The following is a 21,250-nucleotide window of genomic DNA, read 5'->3' as shown; positions in this document are numbered from 1 at the left end:
TAACAATCTCATAAAAACTTACATCTTGACAGCTTAAACAATATAACTCACCCATCAATATTGGCTGATCCATTCACCTAATATTTCATTCAAGCCGTCTAATCTCGCCGCAGCCTCGATAGGTATAAGCCCAAAGCGCAGGTGCAACGTGGCTAAGCATCTCTACCCTCGCGCACAACCTCTTCCACCAAGAGCAGCGGGTCCCCCTCCTGATCTCCGTCCGTGTTGCGCGTCTCCCAAGCCTCGGTGCCCAGCGTGGCCCAGCAGTACAAGTCGGAAAGCAGCTGGACCTTGTCCACCAGAGCCGCTGCCCACCAATAAGACGCGGCGAAGGGGAACTGCCGGACGAAAGCGGACAGACTGGTTGCCCAGTTGTAGATTTCGTAGAACAGAATTATGATTCTTTAATTTTATGATGCAACCGCTTAACATCAGCCAAGAGTGCCTAAGTATTAGGGGAGTTGCAAGAGGCAGAAGCGGGGAAGTCCAGAGAGAGAACAAGGGGAACCCCTTACCCAAGCGCAGGTGCCTTTGTCAAGCAAATCAGCAGAGAGCAGATGTACAGCCAGTGCAGCAACGGCGCCAACGTGCACTCTAGCATCTTCCGCGTCATGTATGGTGCCGTCTTGTACATCTTGAAGATACCGGGCTCGAACAACAGACACGTGAGTCTTAGTCGCAGGCCTATATCCCCTTTGTCAGCCGGGGGTAGCCCAGATACTTCACGTCGTGAAGATCACGCACCACTACGCGTCCACCGCTTCATCTGCCCAGCAAACTCAGACCCCTGCTTCAAGCACGTTGGCACCGTCGCCTGCTCCGTCATCTGCACGCCCAGCCGCCAGCGCCGAGTATCGAGCTCCGTGACGTTGGCGAGCTGCTCGAAAACCGCGTCGTCCTCGTAGCGGCCCCCCAACAAAGTCCCTGCAGCCGCCGTCGCGTCCTTCCGCAGCTGCGCCACCATGCGCCGCCGCCGCGCCGGCAGGTCGTCGGCGAGGTGATGGAACAGAACCCAGCGCGTGAGGAAGGCGTCGTCCCCCGCGTTCTGGCGGCGGCCGGCCCAGCGCTCGTTGGCGAACTCGAACTGGAACAGCGCGTCGTCGCGGAGCAGGCGCGCCCGCGCCAGCACCGTCGCGCCCGAGACGCTGAAGTTGATGCCGCCGTCGGCGGCGTGGGCGGCCCGCATGCGGGTGTGGCGGTTGGCGCGCAGGCGCAGGGCGGCGACTTCCCAGGGGGTGACGACGGCGGGGTCGCGGCGCTCGGGGGAGGTAGGAGCTGCGAAGGGAATATCGGGGTTAGTCGACTGTCTGTGTTGTGAGACAAGAGGGAATGTGAAGACAGGCGAGAAAAGGGTCATGTTATAAGAGTCGAAGAATGAAACACAATATTCCTTGAATGGCAAGTGATACTCACTCAACAGGCCCCCCAACCAGCCCAATATCATCCACCTCGAACGGCGCCAGCAAGCTAGTCAGCGTCTCCGCACTCTCCCACTTCGCATCATCATCCACCAGCGCCAATATCTTCCCCCGGCTCGCCTGGATGCCCTTGATGAGCTGATGGCGCTTGTTCGGCCTCTCGACGGCGAGCAGTGTGATCCTGGTCGTGCTGGCATTCCCCCGTCGCCGGGCAAAAACTCCGCGACCCGCGCCGCCTGCGCCTCCGTCGCCACGACGATGATCTCGCCCGGCGCGCAGCGCGACCACGACGCCAGACACGCGGCGAATACGACGAAGTCCGTGTCGACGGTGGGCACGACGAGGCTGACGTCGGCGGGGTGGAAGCGGCGGCGGTCGGCGGGGGGCACGGGGAAGGGGCGGTACGTTTGCTGGTGGCGGGCTTCGGCTCGGCGGTCGTAGAAGTCGAAGAGGCTGGCGTGATGAGCGACGAGGGACGGCGGGCGGAAATGAGGGGTAGAGCGTAGAAGGTGGGCAGATCTGAACTTACTAGAGACCTGCGAGGATGGCTTTGGCTGCGGGCAGGGACATGTTGGGTAAGTGGGTGAATGGATGGCGTGATAGATACTGAGGTCGCCGCTCACAGATGGTTGACTGTGCCTTCTAACATTCACAATCAATTGCGCTCGCTACGAGACTGAGCAAGGTCAAAACATGATTGAATGCTTGTGGCAGAAGCAGCAAGAGACAGAGGGAACTTGGAGATTATATATCCCACCAACCCCATAGGCCCCATCGGGAACTAGATGGGTTGCGATGACGCGGTTTGCGAAGATATGATACACCAACGAACTCGCTCGAAGAGGTATGACACTGTCTATCACCGATTGGCCAACCCTGTGGTGAATCAGATGTATCTTAAGTCATGCCAGAAATCGCTGACATAGTTAGTCTAGAAAGCCGATTTGGAAAATGGGGGGACGGAGCGAAGCTTTTCCTGGGAGAATTTGAAATCGCCGTCGACCACCGGCACTATCTATCACCAGCACAGTTTCAAGTGACCACAAGCCACCAGACTTGGTGTAAAACTGAAATAATAGGGTAATTACTAACACTGCTTGCTACTGGTCCATCTCCTATAGACCCTCTTCACAGCGTCCCAACAACGTTGCTACGTAGCCGCCACCGCTGTCTTGACCTGCTTGACGATATCCGGATCGAAGTCGTCGCCCGCAACGAACGTCCAGCTCTCCTCGACATCGTCATCATCATACAGCACGCCGCCGCCGCCGCCGACGCCGCCCGCGTCCGCGTCGGTCCCCGCCGCCGCCAGCGGCTTCCGGCCCTGGACTTCTCCGTGCTGATGCTGCGCGCGTACTCCAGCTTGCTGTAGATGAACTGGATCGCGTTGTTGACCCCGTTCTCCTGCCGGATCGACTGCCCCAGCACCTTCGCCTTGGAGATCATCCGGTCGTCGTGCGTCGCCCGCCACAGCGCCCGCGCGAAGCTGATGGCGCCCCATTTCTTCATCGAGATGCCCACGCCGAGGTGCTCGACCCGCAGTCCGTAGAAGAACTGGTCGCCGAAGAACGGGCGCACGATGGTGGGGATCCCGGCGCGCAGGCTCGCGCCCGTCGTGCCGCTGCCGCCGTGGTGGGCGGCCGCGTCCACCTGGCGAAACAGCCAGTCGTGCGGCGCGCTCGCGATCTGGAAGATCTCGGGCGGCAGCTCCGGCTCCTCGGGCCGTTCGAGGCCATCCGTGACCGCTTCTAAGCCCTTGTCCGTCTTCTCCGTCTTCGTTCCTCGATCCGACCAGCCCTTGCTGAGAATGGCGCGAACGTCTGCCTTCTGGACAGCGTCGATGACTTCTTGCGTCATTTTGGCGACATCGGGCACGATAATAGAACCAAAGCCGATGTACACCAGCTTCTTGCCGTCTGCCCTAGCCTGTTCGATAAACTCGCGAAGGTCGTCAGGCGGCGTCCAACCCTCGCCTTCGTCCAAGAACCAATACCCACTAACGTTGATCCAATCTGTGTACTCGATGGGGGAGCCACCACCGAAGGCGAGAAGTTGTAAACAAACGGCACCTTGTTAGGCTGCATCTTGTCCAGACTTGTCGCAGGGAGGTGGAGGAAATTGGCGCGCCACTTGTTGATCTGTCGGGAGCTGAGCTGCCACATGGTGTTGTCGAACAATCCATACGAGAGGTAGTTGAAGAAGCCACCCATGTTGCGATCCGCAGTCATGAAGGCATGAGGGTAAGCACGTGTTCGCGTCCAGGGCATAGTGAAGGCACGGAAGTACGGGATGTACAGCGCTTCGGCAATGTGAATACCCGCCATGGCGGAAGGAGACTCGATGATGATCTCACTGCCCTTGCAAGCTTCCCAGGCGGACTCAAGAAGGCCATCGAGCCATGGCCGGAACGAGCTGGTCGCCTCTTTGAAGAACCCATAGCTGAAAGTGCCGTGCTCGATAACCAGCTTCATCAGGTCAGCCGGGTCTCCAGCGACAGGCGCAAAGTCGATGCCATGGCCCTCGATCCAACCTCTGAACTCCGCGTGCGTCGCGATCTTGACCTTGTGACCCTCCTTAATGAGGCCCTTGCAAAGCGCTATATATGGCTGAACGTCGCCCCTTGAACCAATTGTCAAACAGGTGATCTTCATCGATTTGGTGGGCTGGAAATGGACCAGCGAGTCTTTGGCATCGTCGAAAAGGATCGTGGGCCCATCGCCGTCATTGAGCATAGTAAGCTGGTGAGGAAGCTGGTCCTGATCAGGGAATTCCCGCAGTCGTGCAGCATTCAGCGCCTCGCGCTCGGCGAGAGCGTCCCTTGCGCGTTGTATTTCGTCGCTGTCAAAGTATTGGGACTCGCGGATGAAACGAGTACGCTCGAGGTTCTGCAACACTGACACGGCACAGTCATCTCGTACTACAGCCTGGCCAAACTCGAAGAATAGCTCCTCATGGCCACGGATGATGACCACCAACCCGTGGTAGCCGAAACGGAACCCTTTCTCCTTGTCGACCGTCTCGATGTGGTTCAACGGGAGAATGAGCTTCTTCCGCGTTCCCGGCAGTAAGCTGCGAAAGCAGAAGTGTCTCTCGCTGAGGTAGATCTTTCCATACAGAGGCAGGACGTTGAGCATATGGCAGAAGTAAGTGGCCTGAAGCTTCTCCGACTCGGGCAGCAGGAAGTGAGAGTGGAATCTCTCATTGGCTGCCTTGATGTCGGCTTCGTCTTCGTCGTCTTCGTAGGTGTCTTCTGGGTTCAAGGCTGTTGACTGCTCGTAGTGTCTGCGACCGCCTCTCCACATGCCGGAGACCTTTTCGACATAGCCCATCGACTCCGTGGCGAGTAAATTACCCATTTGTCGGCTGGTACGGTTCAGATACCCTGCAAAATGACCAGCTCGCTGAAGGGGATATGCGCCCATCTTGGCAATGTTCTGCAGGGTAGGTGTCTGCCCGGCTTGGTTCTCCCCAGAACCGGGGTCGTCTACATGGCCGGTAGTTGCTGCGTGTCGAGGATGGGGGTATGCCTCGCCATACTTTGTTCGATTCTTCGCACTTCGGGAGTTTTCCTGTCGGCTCTTGCGCGACATGGAAGTAGACCGGCGGTTAAGAGTCGGCTTGTGGAATACCTCGCTGCCTCGCAATATTTGGCTAGCCGACGGGTCTTCGCTTGACGAGGCAACCATGTTCGACAGGCTAGGATCTTCCGTGGATTGGGCGAAGGAATCGGATGATTCTTGATTGTCAGATCGCGCCTCGGCGTTTTTCGAGTGACCACGACTACTGTTCAGGGTTCGATTGGCGCTGAAGCTTCGGCGCGGTGAGTCGTCCCGCACAAGAGTGTCCATGTCCAGGCTCCGTCGTCCAAGTTTCCTGATCGCATCGATACTATTGCGGCCAAACTCCCCACTTGGGCGAATGGTATTCTCCCGAGGCATCGTAGGCGACGCTGGCGACAGTGTTGCCTTGACCGGCTCGCGGAACCTTGGCGGCAGTAATTGTGAGCTCTCCATCTTGGAAGTGTTTATTGATAAAGAACTGCGTTTCGATGACTGCACCGTTGTGTCCTCAAGACGCTTCTTGGGGACTTGAAGCGGCCCTACGTCAGCCGATTCCTCGTCGCTGTCGTTCGAATCGCCCACCAGCAACTTCAGCAAGCGAATGGCGTCCTCGCCTTGATTAAAGAACGAAAAGAAGTAATCGTCGATGGCATAGGTTTCGTCGTTGTCAATCACTCGGATCTTGACGGTGTCGGCGAAACCTATGTTGTTCATGTTGGTCTCTTCGACCTCCATGACGTTGGCAATAGGTAAGGAGATCTTGACGGTGTCACCATCGTTGTGAGAGCGAAAGATAATCCGCTGTAAACACTTCACCCATTCCTTGGCGCTCGAAGCGCTGTCGGCGCGGAAGTAGTATGTACGCTGGTTCGTGGTGACCGAGAAGTTGGTGCCGCCTTTGGCCTTGTCAGTGATCTCGGCCGATATACCATATCGAAGGTCCACCTGGCCATGAGGGTAGTACAGGTTGGAGGCGTCATGGTAGTAAGACAGGATATCCCCCTTCAGGCGGAACCAGTACCGAGTGTACTTGGATGTCCGCTTGCCGCTCTTGGCCATGTACCCATCCTTCATTACCTTATCCGCCTTCTTGGATAGATATGCCCAAAAGCATATGTGCTTGCTGGTGATGTACAGATATCCGTCCACCAAGACGCTGAGCAGCAACCAGCAGGGGTATTCTCCTATAACCTCCTCCGCCTCGTCGAGCTCAAATATCTCCTTCAAGGCAAGTTGCAATTTGGTGGGGTGCTCATCTCCCGAGTCATCGTTGAGCTCGGCTCTCCTAAGGTCGCTGGATAATCTCTCGAGGTCGAAGCTGGGCCTTGATGACATCTCGTCTCTGGCTTCCAAGATCCGGCTCATCACGGGCGCTAGTCTTTGGGTGCCGTCGTCGGACTGGCTCGACTCCGGATCCGAATGCCTTGGCGCAGGCGAGTCTGTCTCCTCGTTCGAAGATTCGTCAATCGCTTGCTTCTTGGACTTGAACGATTTGGACTTGGAGCGCGAGAGCAGACTGGAGAGTGCAGACACCGATCGAGTAAGGTTGCCTGACACACGGCGGCGGTGCCTCTTGTCAGTTGTCTTGTCCTTGTCGCTTGCTTTCTCCGATGCATCCTTTTTCTTGGAAAATATACTCGAGCGCAACATTGGATCTATGCGCGGTTCCACCTCTTTACCTTTGCCTTTGCCCTGGGCCTGGCTACTGCTTCTACTGGTGCCCTCTGCGTCTTCCTCTTCTTCGCCATCTTCGGCTTCGTCCTCGCTCGACTGGTCTTCGAATCGGCCGTGGAAGTTGGCGGTAGATCTGGCGGCGCTGAAGAATATGGACTGGTTCATGTGCATGAACATGCCACTTGGTAGCCCATTAGGACCAACAATATCTTCGTCGCCGGCATCGTCCTCATTTCGTAGATGTTTCGGCAGTTCCATGGTTTGGCGGTGGTCGGATTCTTCTCTGCGTTTCTTAAACAGCTTCCTGCTCGACCGGCGGCGCGCAACATCGGCATCGGTATGGGTGGAGGAGCTAATGTCGGGGGGTGAGGGCGCCATGGTTGCGGAAGGTCGGGCACCAGCAGCTTGGGAGGGGAGGGAAGTATGAAGTATGATATGAGGTATAACGAGACGGAATCATAGAGATAGGCTGGTGGGCTGTAGGTGACAAGGTGCCGTGTGTACTTGGTGGAGGGTAAGCGGGAAGCAGGCAGCTAGCCAGCAGTACCAAGGTTGGAAGTAGCTGAGGTACCACGGTACTAATACATGCAGAGCAGCTGATAAGCGTCCGCGGTTGGTAGGAACGGTGATTTGTGAACGGATGACCTGTGTCGGCGGTGCAGGTGTTGATTGGACAGTTACAGGCGTGCGTACATATGCGTAGCAATGCGCCAGACGAATGCGCAGGTACCTCCTTCACAGCTGTGTAGAGTGCGACACTTACGCAAGTTGGTCAAATATCCATGGCAGTTCGTGGCGAGCCCGAGATAAGCCAGAGTTCGAATGGATGGGTCAGACACAAGGCACCAGACAGTCATGAAAGCAGCGCATGTCAGTGGGAGTCAGATGGACGAAGTGATTATTCGCATGTAAGAAATGGAGATGGGTTAATTGTTGGGCTTGAGTTCCAATCTTGACAGGACGAGCGGGATGGATGGCAGTTAAACGGGTCTATTTTGGGGGTAACGCCGCTAATGGACGGGCTTATCGATAATGTGAATCCACTGGTCCTCTTGTCCTTCCACTAAAGGTGGGACGACGAGATGTGCCATGTCGGCCTCGGACGTCGTCCATGGGCCGCATCAACACTGTCGAGGTAACATCAAGTTATCAGTATGGTCTGAGCTGAGAAGGTATCTATCTGCCCGAGGAGCCTTTATGTAAGACACAAACTCCAGTGTCTTACGAGGAGGGGTGGGCTGCAAGCTGCAAGTATCTACGTCTGTCGCGAAGTGCCCAATATGTGGCACACTTTGAATAGCAGAAGACCAAGATAGCCAGCCCAGCATTCCGAGATTTCCCATATCGAGAGAGAGAGGCTCGCGGGTTTGCGGGAAGGGAATCCCTCCGGTTCAGCTTGTTGCTTGAACGAATGACACGGGGTGGTGACTGGCCGCTGCCAGCATGACGGGGCCGCTAACCCACTATCCTGGTCAGCATTCATCGGGAAATATCACATGCAACTTGGAGACCATCTGAGAGCAGAAGAGGCCGCAGGTGACTGGAGTACTAATCGCAAATACGATGATAAGATGGAAAGTGAGTCCCTCCAACGTACGGAGTAAATTCCTACATAGATAAAGAGAACATTTTTGTTTCAATAATGATTGACCCCTCCACCCTTCGACTGTTTACCTTTCCACCTGAACGTACGTCATGGTGTCTTTCCGCGGTCGGATTGCGCAAGGGGGACCCTGAAAATAATGGGCACTAAAGGCAGAGGTAAAATATTGGGCCCCTGAAAGCCCCCAATCTCCAGGCCCCCATAACCGGGGTCACAGTGGAAGCCTAGCAGAGGTCTAGGCTTTGTGAGAAATAACATGATAATGCAATAATTTCACCTTCACCACATCTTATGATATACAATCTATATGCAAGACACATAATTTGATAGAATGTGTACTGTTATTCAAGAATCAGCTATATTTGAGCAAGAGGAAGAATGACTGCCAAATTGCTGTTTATATTAACATCAATAAGCTCTAGTGTAATAAGAACTTCATCTGGCTTCATATTCATTGGCATATCCTCAATTCGTGAAATGTTTATATTCAGTTGTGGTTGCTGAATGCCTCTTACATTACTGCATCCCCGCCAGTCTTGCCCAGCGCAAACTTGGTCTTGGCACTGTCGTCAACAATCACCTCGGTGCCCAGGCCTCTCTCAACATCACCCTCACCCCGCCACTCGGCGGGCACCTCCTCCTCCGCTTTCGCCGTCTCGACCGGTACGTGCTCACAAACCACCATCCAGGTCGGGTATGCAGCGAGACCTTGAAGGATATATTAGCACACCGCATCTCAGAACAGAGGTCGGGCAGATAAGAAAACTATAGCGCCTGAAACTCACCGAGCAGTATCGTATTGACAGCCAAAGGCACACGTCCACCCACCCATTTCTTCGTATTTAGCCCAAACGCAATCGCCTGCGCAAAGCTCTCCTGCCCGCGCAGCACGCCCGAGAAGCGCGTCAGCTCCGAGATGTCGTCGGCCTTGCTAGCCACCAGATAATACAGCCAATTCTGGAGGGCCTGGCGGGAGAAGTCCCAAAGCACGAGGACGAAGAAGCCCTCGGTGAAGCCGCGGGCGTCCTCCCAGTCGTACGCGGGCGGGTTCCGCGTGTACTTCTCCTGGACGACCCAGCCGTAGACCCAGGCGACGACGTGCACGGCGACGACGTACCAGTAGCCCAGCACGAGGCGGCGGCGGACGGGCAGGCGCTGGTAGTCGAGCAGGGCGCTGATGAGCTGCGACGACAGCAGCGTGCCGAAGTTGGACACGAACCCGATGAGCGCGCGCGCCCGGATCCCGAAGTACAGCGTCTGGAAGCTGCCGGCGTACTGGTTGAAGTAGGCCGCCCAGAAGACGGGCAGCAGCAGCAGCACGTCGCGGCGCCGGCACACCCGCCACAGGGCCCGGCACTCGGCGCGCACCGACGTCTCGGCCTTGATGACGACGCGCGACCCGTCGGCGCGCTGCACCTTCTCGGGCGGCGAGAGCGCGAGCGCCAGCGGCGCCGCCAGGCACTGCAGCGCCACGAACACCAGGTACACCTCGTAGCCGACCTTGCCCTTCGCCTTGGTCGCGGGGTCGTGGTTGAGCGCCAGCACGATGGCGCCGCCCAGCAGGGGGCCGCCCGTCCGGAACCACAGCCAGATGTTCATGTAGGACCCTCGCTTGCCGGGCTCCGGGTAGCCCAGGGCGACGGCGCCCTCGCTAACCCAGAACAGCCCCGCGCTGACGCCGCAGGCCACGGCGCCCACGAGCACGAACCACTCGTTACCGTAGCGGTTGTTGGTGTACAGCCCCGCCGAGTAGATGGGGTAGCCGACGGCGCCGAGGAACAGGGTCCACGACAGGCCGATGCGGTTCGCGATGGGCGCGCCGAATAGGCACAGGAAGCCCATGATGCCGAAGACGAGCGCATTGGCGGCGTACACCAGGTACGGCTCTTGGGCACCGCCGGCCCCGAGCGCGTTCATGGCGTTCCACAGACCTGGGGCTAGGAAGCCCACGCCGCCGATGACGAAGGCATTGAACAATGTCGTGTGGTACCAGACGCGCTTTACAGCTGCTGTCCCGTCTGGCGTCACGGGCGAGGTGCTTCGAGATGCGACCACGGCGGGGGGCACCATTGGCCTCTTCTTTGACACTTGCCATATTGAAGTCAGGTATCCAGAAGAGCTGAAGAGTGAAGAACTAGACAGCAAAGACGACCAAGGGTCACCATGATAATTATATGTCCAATTTCAGTCGCAACCATGTCCTCATCGTCGTTCCATTTTCATCTTGTGTGCTGGCCCACCCCGATCACGGCATTCACAAATTCGCTCCAAGACTGGCTGGGATCCCGAAGCGAAGCGCAAACGATTCCCGAAAGACGCAGGTAGCATCGGCTTATAGCCCGATAACAGGGAGATCTCCATCGTCTTGGTCGATGGTGTCATGACCCCTGCCTCTGACTCCCCGCAGACATGATAGGCCCAGAAGAGCTTCAATGGACCTGGTGGGTCAAGGTATCGAATGGGTTTTTGGGGCTTATCGGCGGTGCAAGCTGCCATTCAAACAGCTTTACATAAAACCCATTGCCATTGAGTGTTGAATATGCTTAGTTACTTCCTGGTAGTGGAACAAGGCGTGCAATCAAGGTGTTCAGTCTGGTAACCGAACGAGAAATCACCCCCCATCGCCAAGATGACTCGGGCGCCTTGGCTACCAGGGAATCCTCTATGTTGGGGCTCCAACAGAGCCTGCCATTCGAAGCACGGGGGTGAGCTGTTTCGATTTCATGAACTTCAATTCGAATCATCGGTAACAACAAGTCATATCTGCTTCCAAGAGGCATGTGTGCGAATGTAGAGCATATAACTACGTATAAATACAGGTCGCAGTGTCATCCTATGGCGATGGGTCATGTAGGACGATCCAAGCAAACTACTCATCCACAATGAAGACCGATGCTCTCATCTTACTCGCGAGCGCCGCCGCAGCAGCCGCAATCCCCTCCACTTCCCTCCCGATCACCTCGCGAACCGCCCCCGTCGAGTCCGACTGGAGCGCCCTGTACTCCGCCGGCCGCGCCAGCGTCCTAATCGGCAACGACGGCGGCGCCGCGACCGGCGGTCTGCGCGCCTGGTCTCTGGATGGGAGCCAGCTCAATGAGACCGCGCACCAGAAACCCGGCCGTACCAAGCTCGTCACCGTCGTCTACGGCGTAAAGAACCATGACGACGGCAGCAGCGCCAACAACGGCCGGGACCTCGTCGTGACCATCGCGCAGCCCGACTCGCACATCCGCCTCTACGACCCGAGCACGCTGGAGCCCGTCGGCGCGGCGCCCGTCGTGGCGCGCGCGCTGGGCGACTGGTCGGCGCTGTGCGCGTGGCGGAGCGCGGACAGCGGGGAGACGTATGTGTATCTGTTCGGCAAGGGGCGGGCGGTGCAGTTTCTCCTGCGCGGCGGACAAAAGGGGAGTGGCTTCGAGATGCTGGAGGTCCAGACCTTCCAGACTCGTATCGAGGCGTCGTCGTGCGCTGTGTCGCTCGCGGCGCGGGCCGTCTTCTTCGCCGGGGACGATGGCGGGGCTATCTACTCCTTCCCCGCGGCCGAGTCTGTGGAAACCCCTGAGATTCGCATCGTGGGAGAGGCGGCGGACGACGTCACGGGCTTGGCGGTGTACTATGGTGAGAACAGCGACTATCTTCTGGTCGCGCAGAAGGACGTTATAAGCGTCTATGGTGCCGTTAGCTTCAACTTACTTGCGTCCATGACACTTACCGGAGCGCAAGACATTGAAGTGCAAGGACTCAGCATATCCCAAGAGAAGACCACAGCATATGGTGCCGGGCTCTTAGCTTACGCGATCGAGAGCGAAGCGGGTAAAGGGTTCGCGGTGAGCTCGCTGGAGGCTGCCTTTACGACCCTGGGCTTGGAACCCAACACATCGTACGACCCACGCAGGCCACCATCCGAACCGCAGAGCTCAGTCTGTCAGGAATGTCATAGCAGCGGTTTCTGCGCAGCCGTCACCGCCGATCCGGTAAAGTCAACAACCTGCTCCTGCTTCGCAGGCTTCGCCGGCACCACCTGCGACTCCTTCACCTGCCGCGACGGCTGCTCCCACCACGGCGTCTGCATCGGCGCAAACATCTGCCAGTGCGAGGAGGGCTGGGGCGGTCTCGACTGCGGCTTCCGCGTCGTGCGCGCCGTGGCCGAGACGGACGCCAACGGGGGCGACGGCGACGACCCAGCCATCTGGATCCACCCCCTGGAGCGATCGCAGTCGCGCATCATCACGACGACCAAGTCGGAAGCAGGGGCCGGCCTCGGTGTCTTTGCGCTCAACGGGACGCGGGTCGGCTTCATCCCCGCGGCCCAGCCGAACAACGTCGACGTCATCTACGGGTTCCCCCGCCGGGGAGAGGGAGATCGATCTGGCCTACGCAGCCTGTCGGGCGGATAATACGCTCTGGTGAGTTTGTGCGCTTTTGGGCAGGAAACTGAGCGAAATAAGGGGGCCAGTGGCTAATACGAATGAGAACAGCATGTACGAGATCACTGCCGAGGGCGCCCTGCGAGAAATCGCCGGCGGCATCCAGCCTACGAAGGAGGACTACAAGGTGTACGGGAGCTGTGTGTATCGGTCGCGCAAGACGGGGAAGCAATATCTGTTCGTCAACGCCAAGACGGCCGAATACCTACAGTTCGAGCTGTCGTGGGTCGACAATGCACTCCAGACGACACTGGTGCGCAACTTCACTGGAGGCACCGGTGGCCAGGTCGAGGGTTGCGTCTCGGACGAGGCCAATGGGTGGGTTCTTATTGGGGAGGAGCCCCTGGGACTCTGGAGATATGGCGCCGAGCCCGATGACGATGTTACAAATGTCTTTCAGATCAGCAAGGTTGGCGATGGACATACATATGGCGATGTCGAGGGCGTGACGCTTGTAGAGGGTCCTACCAGTTCCCAAGGATTCATCTTGGTCAGCCAGCAAGGTGTCAGCGCCTACAACATTCACCGCAGAGCAGCGCCTCATGAGTTTGTGGGGGCATTCACCATCGCCGAGAACGTAGAGAAGGGCGTGGACGCCGTGAGCAATACAGACGGAATTGCTGCCGTAGGCACTTCGCTTGGAAGCGAGTTCCCCTATGGATTGGTCGTTGTTCATGACGATGCCAATGAGCTGCCCGAAGGTGGTACTAGCGACGAAACAAGCTTCAAACTGGTGAGCTTGAAGGACGTGTTGGAAGATCACCTGCTACATGAAGTTGACACAGATTGGGATCCCAGAAAACAGTAGCACAAGGGCATTTGGAACAAATCATATTGATCATTAACTATGTTCTTGAGCTATGCAAAAATCTACGAGAAAAAACTTGGTACGAGAATCAGTACGAGACTCACGTGTCGAAATATTTCAAGTTTCAGGTGTTCTTTGCATCAACAAGACGACAGCATTCTACGTCAGTCGGTATTGGCGAACGAACAATGAAATAATTCATGGGACCAAGGTAACTCGGACCAGGACGATCAGTAGACATGCGTTCCAACAGCAAGCAGCCGGGAAGACATTACGAAACATTCAAGATGGACAGCATGCAAAAGAGCATGGCTAAACATCTTGCATCACACGCAAGATCACAAGTCACATTGATAGGCCAGATGCCAGGACCGACCTGACCTGACCCAAAGAATCAGGTAGGACAGTCCAACCGCAGAAGCCGGCCAGCGAGGGCGCAGCTTCGCAGTGCCAGATCAGGATGAAAATCACTGATCGGCGCAATCCAACCTGTCGCAATACAAGATGCAAGCGATGGTCCCGGATTGTCTTGTGGAAAAGTAGGCTTTTATTCATCTCTTGTGAAAATCCTTTGCCTTCTCCATATGAGATCAGCAGATGCCAACGATCTATGTCGTGTCGTTCCGTGTCGTCCAATTCGTATCGTATGTGACGACCATGCTCGATGCGGAGAAATGTTGCCGTCGAGTCGAACCAAGCAATAAACCCAACCAGCCGTAACACCTTAATTTTGTTGGTATCATCAAACGCCCATCATGTCAGTGGAGACAAGTCGCTTATGCGACGAGCTCAACGACACCACCGGCCTCGGTGATCTTCTTCTCAGCCAGACGGCTGACCCAGCGGGCGCGGACGACGATGGGGACCTCGGGGAGGCGGCCCTTACCGAGAACCTTGGAGTAGCCGAGGGGAAGCAGGTCGATGACGGGGACGGTGTCCTTCTTCTCGCCCTTCAGGTAGGCCTCACGGGTCTCCTCGGGGACCAGGCTCCAGAGCTTGTCGAGCTGTAAATTGCCATGTTAGAGGTTTGTTCGATACTTGTCGTTTCGTGGGAGATTGAATACGTACGTTGACAATGGGCTTGAAGAAGTGGTTCTGCTGCTTGTGGAAGTAGCGCATACCAACCTTTCCGAAGTAACCGGGATGGTACTTGTCGATGTTGGTTCGGCTGGAGGAGAAGCAAAATTAGCATGCGTGTCGAGGCATTGCTGCGACAGCAAAGTGTGGTGTTGGGTTCAATCGACGTACTGGTGATGCTGACCACCGGCCATACCACGACCACCGGGATGCTTTCTGTGCTTGCCAACACGACCCTTACCGGCCGAGACGTGGCCACGGTGCTTTCTGGTCTTGCTGAGTCTGGTCGGCATATTGACGGTTTGCTGTGGTTAGTTGTCGAACACAACAAAAGATTGGGCGGAGCGATCGAGTAGTTAAAACAAAAGTTCTCGTCCTGGGAATCAGCCGCGCACAGAGGGTGAAAAAAAAAGCTGTGGGAGGCTAGCAGGGGTGGATTTCGGGTTAGTGTCGATTGAGGGCACAAAACCCCTCTCAGTTAGTTGTGAATTGTGGCAGGTTCTCTATCTTATCAGGACAAAGCCACACCCATGTTTACAAGCCACAACGCCACCCAACCCCACCATCCACCCCGACACAGGTGTCAGCTTCCAAGTCAAAGCAGCCGCTGGAAGATAGATGTGATCACTTTGGTAGCTTGGTTTAGACGTCGAAGCATTCTCTAGCGACTGCCGAGCAGATCCCATGTACATACAAGTTTTATTCTCATATTCTCAGCTGTGTTCCAATTCGTATTTTGTTTTCTTCTTGCTCTCGAGTAAGGAAGGCTTTTCCCTCATGCGGTCCTTGTGTGTTCGGTGGCGGACTGAGGTTAATATTCGCTTGACCCATCTGCAAGCCACCTTGCTTTGTACTTCCCCCATCCTCTTCAACGCACTGGGTGATACATGATGGAGATATCGTCAGAACGAAAAGACCAGTCTGCATTACGAATGCAATTATTTCAATTCAATCATACCAAACCAATTGTCTAGCCAATTCTTTTGCGATTTGCGTTGAGATCACGTCTGTCTGAACCCTCCTAGCACCGATAGGCCTTATCATTTCGCTCTCAACGCGTCTTGGCGCATCGCCGTCGCGTGCTCGCCATCCAGCGTGACAACAACTCGACTCACACCAGAACATACTGTCTTGACTTGTATTATTAAGTATTGACCATGACCAAAATGTCAGAGGAACTGGACTTTGATCTCGATCAAGCCATAGATGGAATCAAGAAGGTCGACTTTCACCACCCATACACCCCTTACGATGTGCAAGAGCAGTTCATGCGATCTGTCTACGATGTCCTCGATACCGGAAATGGCCAAGTGGGAATCCTCGAAAGTCCCACCGGAACAGTAGGTTTGATTGATTGGCCATATTTTGTCTTCTGTGAAACCACTAACGGAAGCAGGGCAAGTCACTCTCCCTTATCTGCGCCGCCTTGACTTGGCTGCGCAATCATAAACAGGCCAAGTTCGAGACGGCAGTTGAAGATGCCGCCCAGGAATTCAAGGATGAACCCGACTGGGTCGTCGATCAGATGCTCAGACGTAAAAGGGATGAAGTAATCAAGAAATGGGAGGAAAGAGAGGCTCGCTTGGAAAGTGTACGGGCGCGGGAGAAGGCATTGGAGATCCGCAGCATCAAGAGGCGTCGATTGAATGAGCGTGCGGCAGGCCCCGACGCTGGCCACGAGCAAGACGAGGATGAATGGTTACTTGATGAGAGGGATGAGGACGGATCGCAAGGTGGTGAGTCTTCCAACTACAGCAAAGATACGAGAGCCCTCATGGAGAAGCTCGGTATGATGCCGAAACGAGATGCCGAGGAAGACGATGACACCACCGATGAAGGACTCAAGGTACATTATAATCGAATCGATGGTTTATATGAAGGGGTTCGTTCTGACTTTGGTCGCAGATTTACTACACTTCAAGGACCCATTCACAACTGACGCAGTTCATTGCCGAATTGCGCCGCCCTACCTTTCCCCCTTCAATCCCAGAAGCTTTACTATCCAAGGACAATGTGTCCGAGCCAGAAGCCGTCAAGCATGTCCCTCTATCATCTCGCCAACGGCTCTGTATCAACCCGGCTGTGGCTCGCCTGGGTTCCGTTCAAGCCATCAATGATCGGTGCTCGGAGCTACAACAATCCAACTCCAAGTCGAAGTGCCAATTCGTGCCCAATCCTGAGAAGTTGGCCCTGACACACCAGTTTCGCGATCACGCCCTCGCCGCCATCCCCGACATCGAGGATCTGTTTGACCTGGGCAAGAAGCTGTCGATATGTCCGTACTATGCATCCAGGACGGCCATCCCGGGGGCCGAAATCATCACTCTGCCCTACCCACTGTTGCTGCAGAAGACGGCCAGGGACGCCCTGGGTATCAAGCTGGAAGGCAATGTTGTGATCATCGACGAGGCGCACAACATCATGGACGCCGTTGCCAACGTCTATGCTTCCGAGATAAGCTTGAGTGAACTCAGGCGCGCGAGACAGATGCTCGGCGTCTATGTAAAGAAGTTTGGCAAGAAGCTCAAGGGCGAGAACCGAGTCATGGTTGCCCAAGTAGCAAGGGTCATCGATGGGCTGAGTGACTGGCTGGATGGTGCATTGAAGCTCAAGGTATGTTCTTGCAACACCAGATTGAGCGTTTGATGGGATGCGGATGCTTACCAGAATACAGGGTGACCAGGGAATTGTCGACTCCAACAACCTCCTCAAGTCTAAAGGGGCTGACCAGATCAACCTGTTCAAGCTGATCCAATACGTCCAAGAGTCAAAGTTGGCTTACAAGATTGAGGGTTACGTTGCTCACGCCGAGCAAGACCCCAAACAGCCCGCCGCACGCTCGTCGTCGTCGCCCGTTCTCCACACTCTAGTCTCTTTCCTGATCTCGTTGACCAATCTAAGCACCGAGGGCCGCATCTTCTACAACAAAACCTCCACGCACGACCAGGCCGACATCAAGCTTTCCTACCTGCTGCTGTCCCCCACGCACGCCTTCTCGTCGGTGGCGTCGGCGGCGCGGGCCGTCATCCTCGCGGGCGGCACCATGTCGCCCTTTGACGACTACACGGCGCACCTCTTCCCGCACCTCGACGCCGCCAAGGTCACGACGCTGAGCTGCGGCCACGTCATCCCGCCGTCCAGCCTGTGCGTCTGGACCCTGGCCAGCGCCCGGCCGGGGCTGGACTTCGAGTTCAGCTTCCAGAAGCGCAGCGACCGGCGCATGGTGCACGAGCTCGGCATCGCCATCCTCAACATCTGCACCGCCGTGCCCGACGGCGTCGTCGTCTTCTTCCCCAGCTACGGCTACCTGGAAGAGGTGGTCGCCGCGTGGGGCGGCGGCGGCGGCGCGGACTCGGCGCCGTCACAACAACAACAACAACAGCAGAACAATACGACGACGCCGCCGTCGGTCTGGGCCCGGCTCCAGTCCAAGAAGGCCGTGTTTCGTGAGAGCAAGGGCGGGTCCAGTGACGACGTCTTGAGTCAGTACAGCGAAGCCATTCTGGGCACCAACGACCCCGCCAAGCCCCCTTCCAACCAACCGAAGCGTGGCGGCGCGCTGCTCCTCAGCGTGGTCGGTGGTAAGATGAGCGAAGGCATCAACTTCTCGGACCGCCTAGGCCGCTGCGTCGTCATCGTGGGCCTGCCGTACCCCAACATCAACTCGCCCGACTGGAAGGCGCGCATCGAGTACATCGAGACCACCACGGCGAGCCGCCTGCTAGCCACCACGAACGACGAGACCTCCTCCTCTGGGCAGCGACCACTGCCGCCCATGTCCAAGGCCGACGCGACGGCCAAGGCCAAGGAGGCGGCGCGGGACTTCTACGAGAACGCCTGCATGCGCGCCGTCAACCAGAGCATCGGGCGCGCCATCCGCCACAAGGGCGACTACGCGGCCATCGTGCTGCTCGACCGCCGCTTCGGCGCCGAGCGCATCCGGCGCAAGCTGCCGGGCTGGATCCGGGGCGGCATGGCCGAGGGCAGCGAGGGCGGGACGCTGGGCCAGCTCATGGGGAAGCTGAATGGTTTCTTCCGGGAGAAGAAGAAAATGGAGACTTGAGGAAAGCGCAAGACTGGTTAATGAGCGGTATCCACGCTTGGTAAGACTTATGCATCCATGTTGTCTGTCTCTTGATTACGATGTACATCCATCGCTTCCGGCAGCGTGGTTATCCGTTACCAACACCCGGCATGTGCCGCTTCTTGTCTAGCATGAACTAACCACGGCGACCAGGAGCTTACATGTACATACATACTCACCCAATCTCACGTCGTCTTTGCCAAATCAACCATTCTTGTGCTCGTGACCCCCACCAAGCCAAGAAGGCAGTTGTCGCTCGGCAAATTGCCATTTGTGACGTGTCAGCCGCGCGAATGCGAGCGAGATTGCCCAATGCTACCGTACCATCCATATCGTGCTTACGCCGCTCGCTAATCGAGATCCGAACCCCGAGCCGGTACCTACATAGTCCCTCACCCCCTCTTCGTTGCTTCTAGAAAATGGATCCCCCAACACACCGAGCGGATCTTCCACGACCCAGTTCGTATTTCCTTTTGCCCATTTGCTTTTGTCGTTACCGGCGACAGGACACGTGGACGTGAAACCTGAGCTTTTCGGCAACTTTGCTTTTCCTTGCGAGCCAGTTTTGCATACATCCATACAGGAGAGATCGGCGAACGTACCGGCCAGCTGGGCAGCTCAAAATTTCGCTGACGGTTTGCGCTCTTGCGGCGGCTGTCAAATAAAGTTTTATATCCACCACGTCCATCAGCCCTTTACAGGGCACCCCCGGCGAAAGACTCGGCTATCTTGCCTTGTCGAGCCAAGCGCTTATCGCTTTTCTTGGGTCGATAGATTGCTTTAATTGAGATCTCAACGACATCGACTGTTTCACGTCACAGTATGTATTCCTTTTTCAACATTGCCTCGATCGTTTCTGTTGGGTTGGCAGCTCGACATCGAACCGAGAAAAAGAAAGAACATCGTTGCCTCGATGCGAATGCCAATGCCACTGCAGCAGCAGAAACGGGAGGAAAGGCCCACACAGAACGGGTCAGCTCCAGGAGAATCACACCCATTGCCCTGCTCTTGGGCAAGTGATTCCACGCCCGCTGCTGTGCTCATCTTCCGAATTGTTGTGAAGGGCTGCATTGTCCGGCTCTGAGTTGTATTGCCAGTGGATAGGCTTTCTTTTGAGAGTACACAGTAGCTATTGTACGATGTCAATATCAAGTTCGTCTGACTTATGCACTTCTTTCCTTTGTTCGGTAGCTTCTATCCCCTTATGGATTATAATATTGAATATGACACAATTACACAAAAAAAGAAGTACGTCTGACTTGTATACCTTAAATCCCAGCAAGGTGCCCAGCAAGAGCATTGTGGTGGTATCGATTGCAGCGCCAATCTTAAACAGGCAGTAGAACAGTATTGGTCGACCCCCAGGGACTACCGGGTAGGTGTGCTCCTAAGACTCAGAAAACTACAATGTGACCTGGAACATCCCATCTTCATTGCTGTACTGACTACTGACTGCGAGTGTAATGTCCGTATGTATCCCAGCTCTTCGATATGGCAAGTACCAAGGGCACTGTATAAACGCAGTCTTCCCAGCCAATGGATCTATGGTAGCTCTTTCGACTGCGGCTATGGAGCAACTACAATGCAGTACCGTGAATGATGAATGACCATACGTATCCTAAAGACCTGATACCCATATCCTGTTCCATCTGCTGAAAAGATACCAGAGAACCGCTTGAGTGACGACAACTATCAAGTCAGTTTCCACAAAACACCGAAGGGGACTATTTGGGGGAGGATGGGCGACATATTGAGCTCTACTAATATAAATTAATACTCATGTTTACCGAGTTGCTTTAGGGATGCCGGAGCTACCAACATCACTGATATATACGTGTCAATGCATGTAAAGCTCAGCGAGTCTGTGTTGACTTGCGTCTCAAGAGGGCAGACATTAGTATCAAGTTCCGCACAAGATATGACGGCTTCACGGATCAATATGCTTATACCACGATAAGATAATTCTCAAAATACAACAGATGGATAGCAAACCATGGGAAGTCCCAATACATTGTACCTGAAGTTCGCCAACAGGTCTCATCCTGGCGGCTGAACTTCAGGGCATCGTGATCTTTAACAACGTCCCTCAGAGATCCTTATGTATATCAATTCCCGGTTTTCCTAGTAACTAGTTTATTCTATCACAGACTAGCAGCGATGTTGAATATGAACCCGGGAAGCTCAAGGTCCTGCCCCTGTCCCTGTCCATGGTCCAGCTCATGCTCGACGGCATCGCCTATAAGGGCGAATCGACCTGCTACGACAAGGGGAAGAAGTAAGCGATGCTGGAAACTGGTTTGCCAGAAAGATGGCTGACTACGGTGTGAAGCTCGACGACTTGTTGTTGGCCAAAGGTTCTCTGTGGGGATTCTCGGGAGCGATGGCATACCTTCTCTTCTTAAACATTTAACTGTCATATCACCCCTTTTCGGGAAGTATAGAAGGCACCCCCTGACTGGCAAGAACAAACAGACCATTCCGTTGCCGTGCGAACATACATCGCCAGCTTCACCGGACGACGCGTCGTGCAGATCGATGACATCACCCTCCGACTGTAAAGACGAAGTAGGGCGGCAAGACCTTTTTCTTTGGGCCTGAC

General features: G+C 55.7%; 7 protein-coding genes across 7 annotated transcripts; 2 read left to right on the top strand and 5 right to left on the bottom strand.

Annotated features, from left to right (window-relative positions):
* Positions 1 to 152: 152 nt before the first annotated feature.
* PG998_006455 (uncharacterized protein) lies at positions 153 to 634 on the bottom strand (the record flags this gene model as incomplete). Its single annotated transcript, XM_066873273.1, has 2 exons — positions 153 to 360; positions 516 to 634. The coding sequence occupies 2 exons, from the start codon at positions 632 to 634 to the stop codon at positions 153 to 155; spliced, it is 327 nt and encodes a 108-aa protein (XP_066733370.1).
* Positions 635 to 736: 102 nt separating this feature from the next.
* PG998_006454 (glycosyltransferase family 2) lies at positions 737 to 1,988 on the bottom strand (the record flags this gene model as incomplete). Its single annotated transcript, XM_066873272.1, has 4 exons — positions 737 to 1,307; positions 1,414 to 1,575; positions 1,638 to 1,871; positions 1,948 to 1,988. The coding sequence occupies 4 exons, from the start codon at positions 1,986 to 1,988 to the stop codon at positions 737 to 739; spliced, it is 1,008 nt and encodes a 335-aa protein (XP_066733369.1).
* Positions 1,989 to 2,568: 580 nt separating this feature from the next.
* PG998_006453 (Sterol 3-beta-glucosyltransferase) lies at positions 2,569 to 7,030 on the bottom strand (the record flags this gene model as incomplete). The annotated part of the gene is made up of 3 exons (XM_066873271.1): positions 2,569 to 2,784; positions 2,847 to 3,414; positions 3,483 to 7,030. The coding sequence occupies 3 exons, from the start codon at positions 7,028 to 7,030 to the stop codon at positions 2,569 to 2,571; spliced, it is 4,332 nt and encodes a 1,443-aa protein (XP_066733368.1).
* A 1,736-nt stretch (positions 7,031 to 8,766) lies between these two features.
* PG998_006452 (MFS general substrate transporter) lies at positions 8,767 to 10,325 on the bottom strand (the record flags this gene model as incomplete). Its single annotated transcript, XM_066873270.1, has 2 exons — positions 8,767 to 8,963; positions 9,041 to 10,325. 2 exons carry the CDS (start codon positions 10,323 to 10,325, stop codon positions 8,767 to 8,769), a joined length of 1,482 nt encoding a protein of 493 aa, XP_066733367.1.
* An 812-nt stretch (positions 10,326 to 11,137) lies between these two features.
* PG998_006451 (uncharacterized protein) lies at positions 11,138 to 13,490 on the top strand (the record flags this gene model as incomplete). Its single annotated transcript, XM_066873269.1, has 2 exons — positions 11,138 to 12,594; positions 12,734 to 13,490. The coding sequence occupies 2 exons, from the start codon at positions 11,138 to 11,140 to the stop codon at positions 13,488 to 13,490; spliced, it is 2,214 nt and encodes a 737-aa protein (XP_066733366.1).
* A 776-nt stretch (positions 13,491 to 14,266) lies between these two features.
* Positions 14,267 to 14,860, bottom strand: PG998_006450 (60S ribosomal protein uL15; the record flags this gene model as incomplete). Its single annotated transcript, XM_066873268.1, has 3 exons — positions 14,267 to 14,494; positions 14,559 to 14,658; positions 14,739 to 14,860. The coding sequence occupies 3 exons, from the start codon at positions 14,858 to 14,860 to the stop codon at positions 14,267 to 14,269; spliced, it is 450 nt and encodes a 149-aa protein (XP_066733365.1).
* An 873-nt stretch (positions 14,861 to 15,733) lies between these two features.
* On the top strand, positions 15,734 to 18,630 carry PG998_006449 (helicase C-terminal domain-containing protein; the record flags this gene model as incomplete). The annotated part of the gene is made up of 4 exons (XM_066873267.1): positions 15,734 to 15,907; positions 15,964 to 16,413; positions 16,473 to 17,180; positions 17,242 to 18,630. 4 exons carry the CDS (start codon positions 15,734 to 15,736, stop codon positions 18,628 to 18,630), a joined length of 2,721 nt encoding a protein of 906 aa, XP_066733364.1.
* Between the last annotated feature and the right edge of the window lie 2,620 nt (positions 18,631 to 21,250).

The sequence above is a fragment of the Apiospora kogelbergensis genome (assembly GCF_038363985.1).
Source record: "Apiospora kogelbergensis strain CBS 113332 chromosome Unknown utg000003l_segment0_segment0, whole genome shotgun sequence".
Lineage (NCBI taxonomy): Eukaryota > Fungi > Ascomycota > Sordariomycetes > Amphisphaeriales > Apiosporaceae > Apiospora > Apiospora kogelbergensis.
Note: the sequence above shows the minus strand (reverse complement) of the source record. Positions and strands in the feature narration are given on the sequence as shown.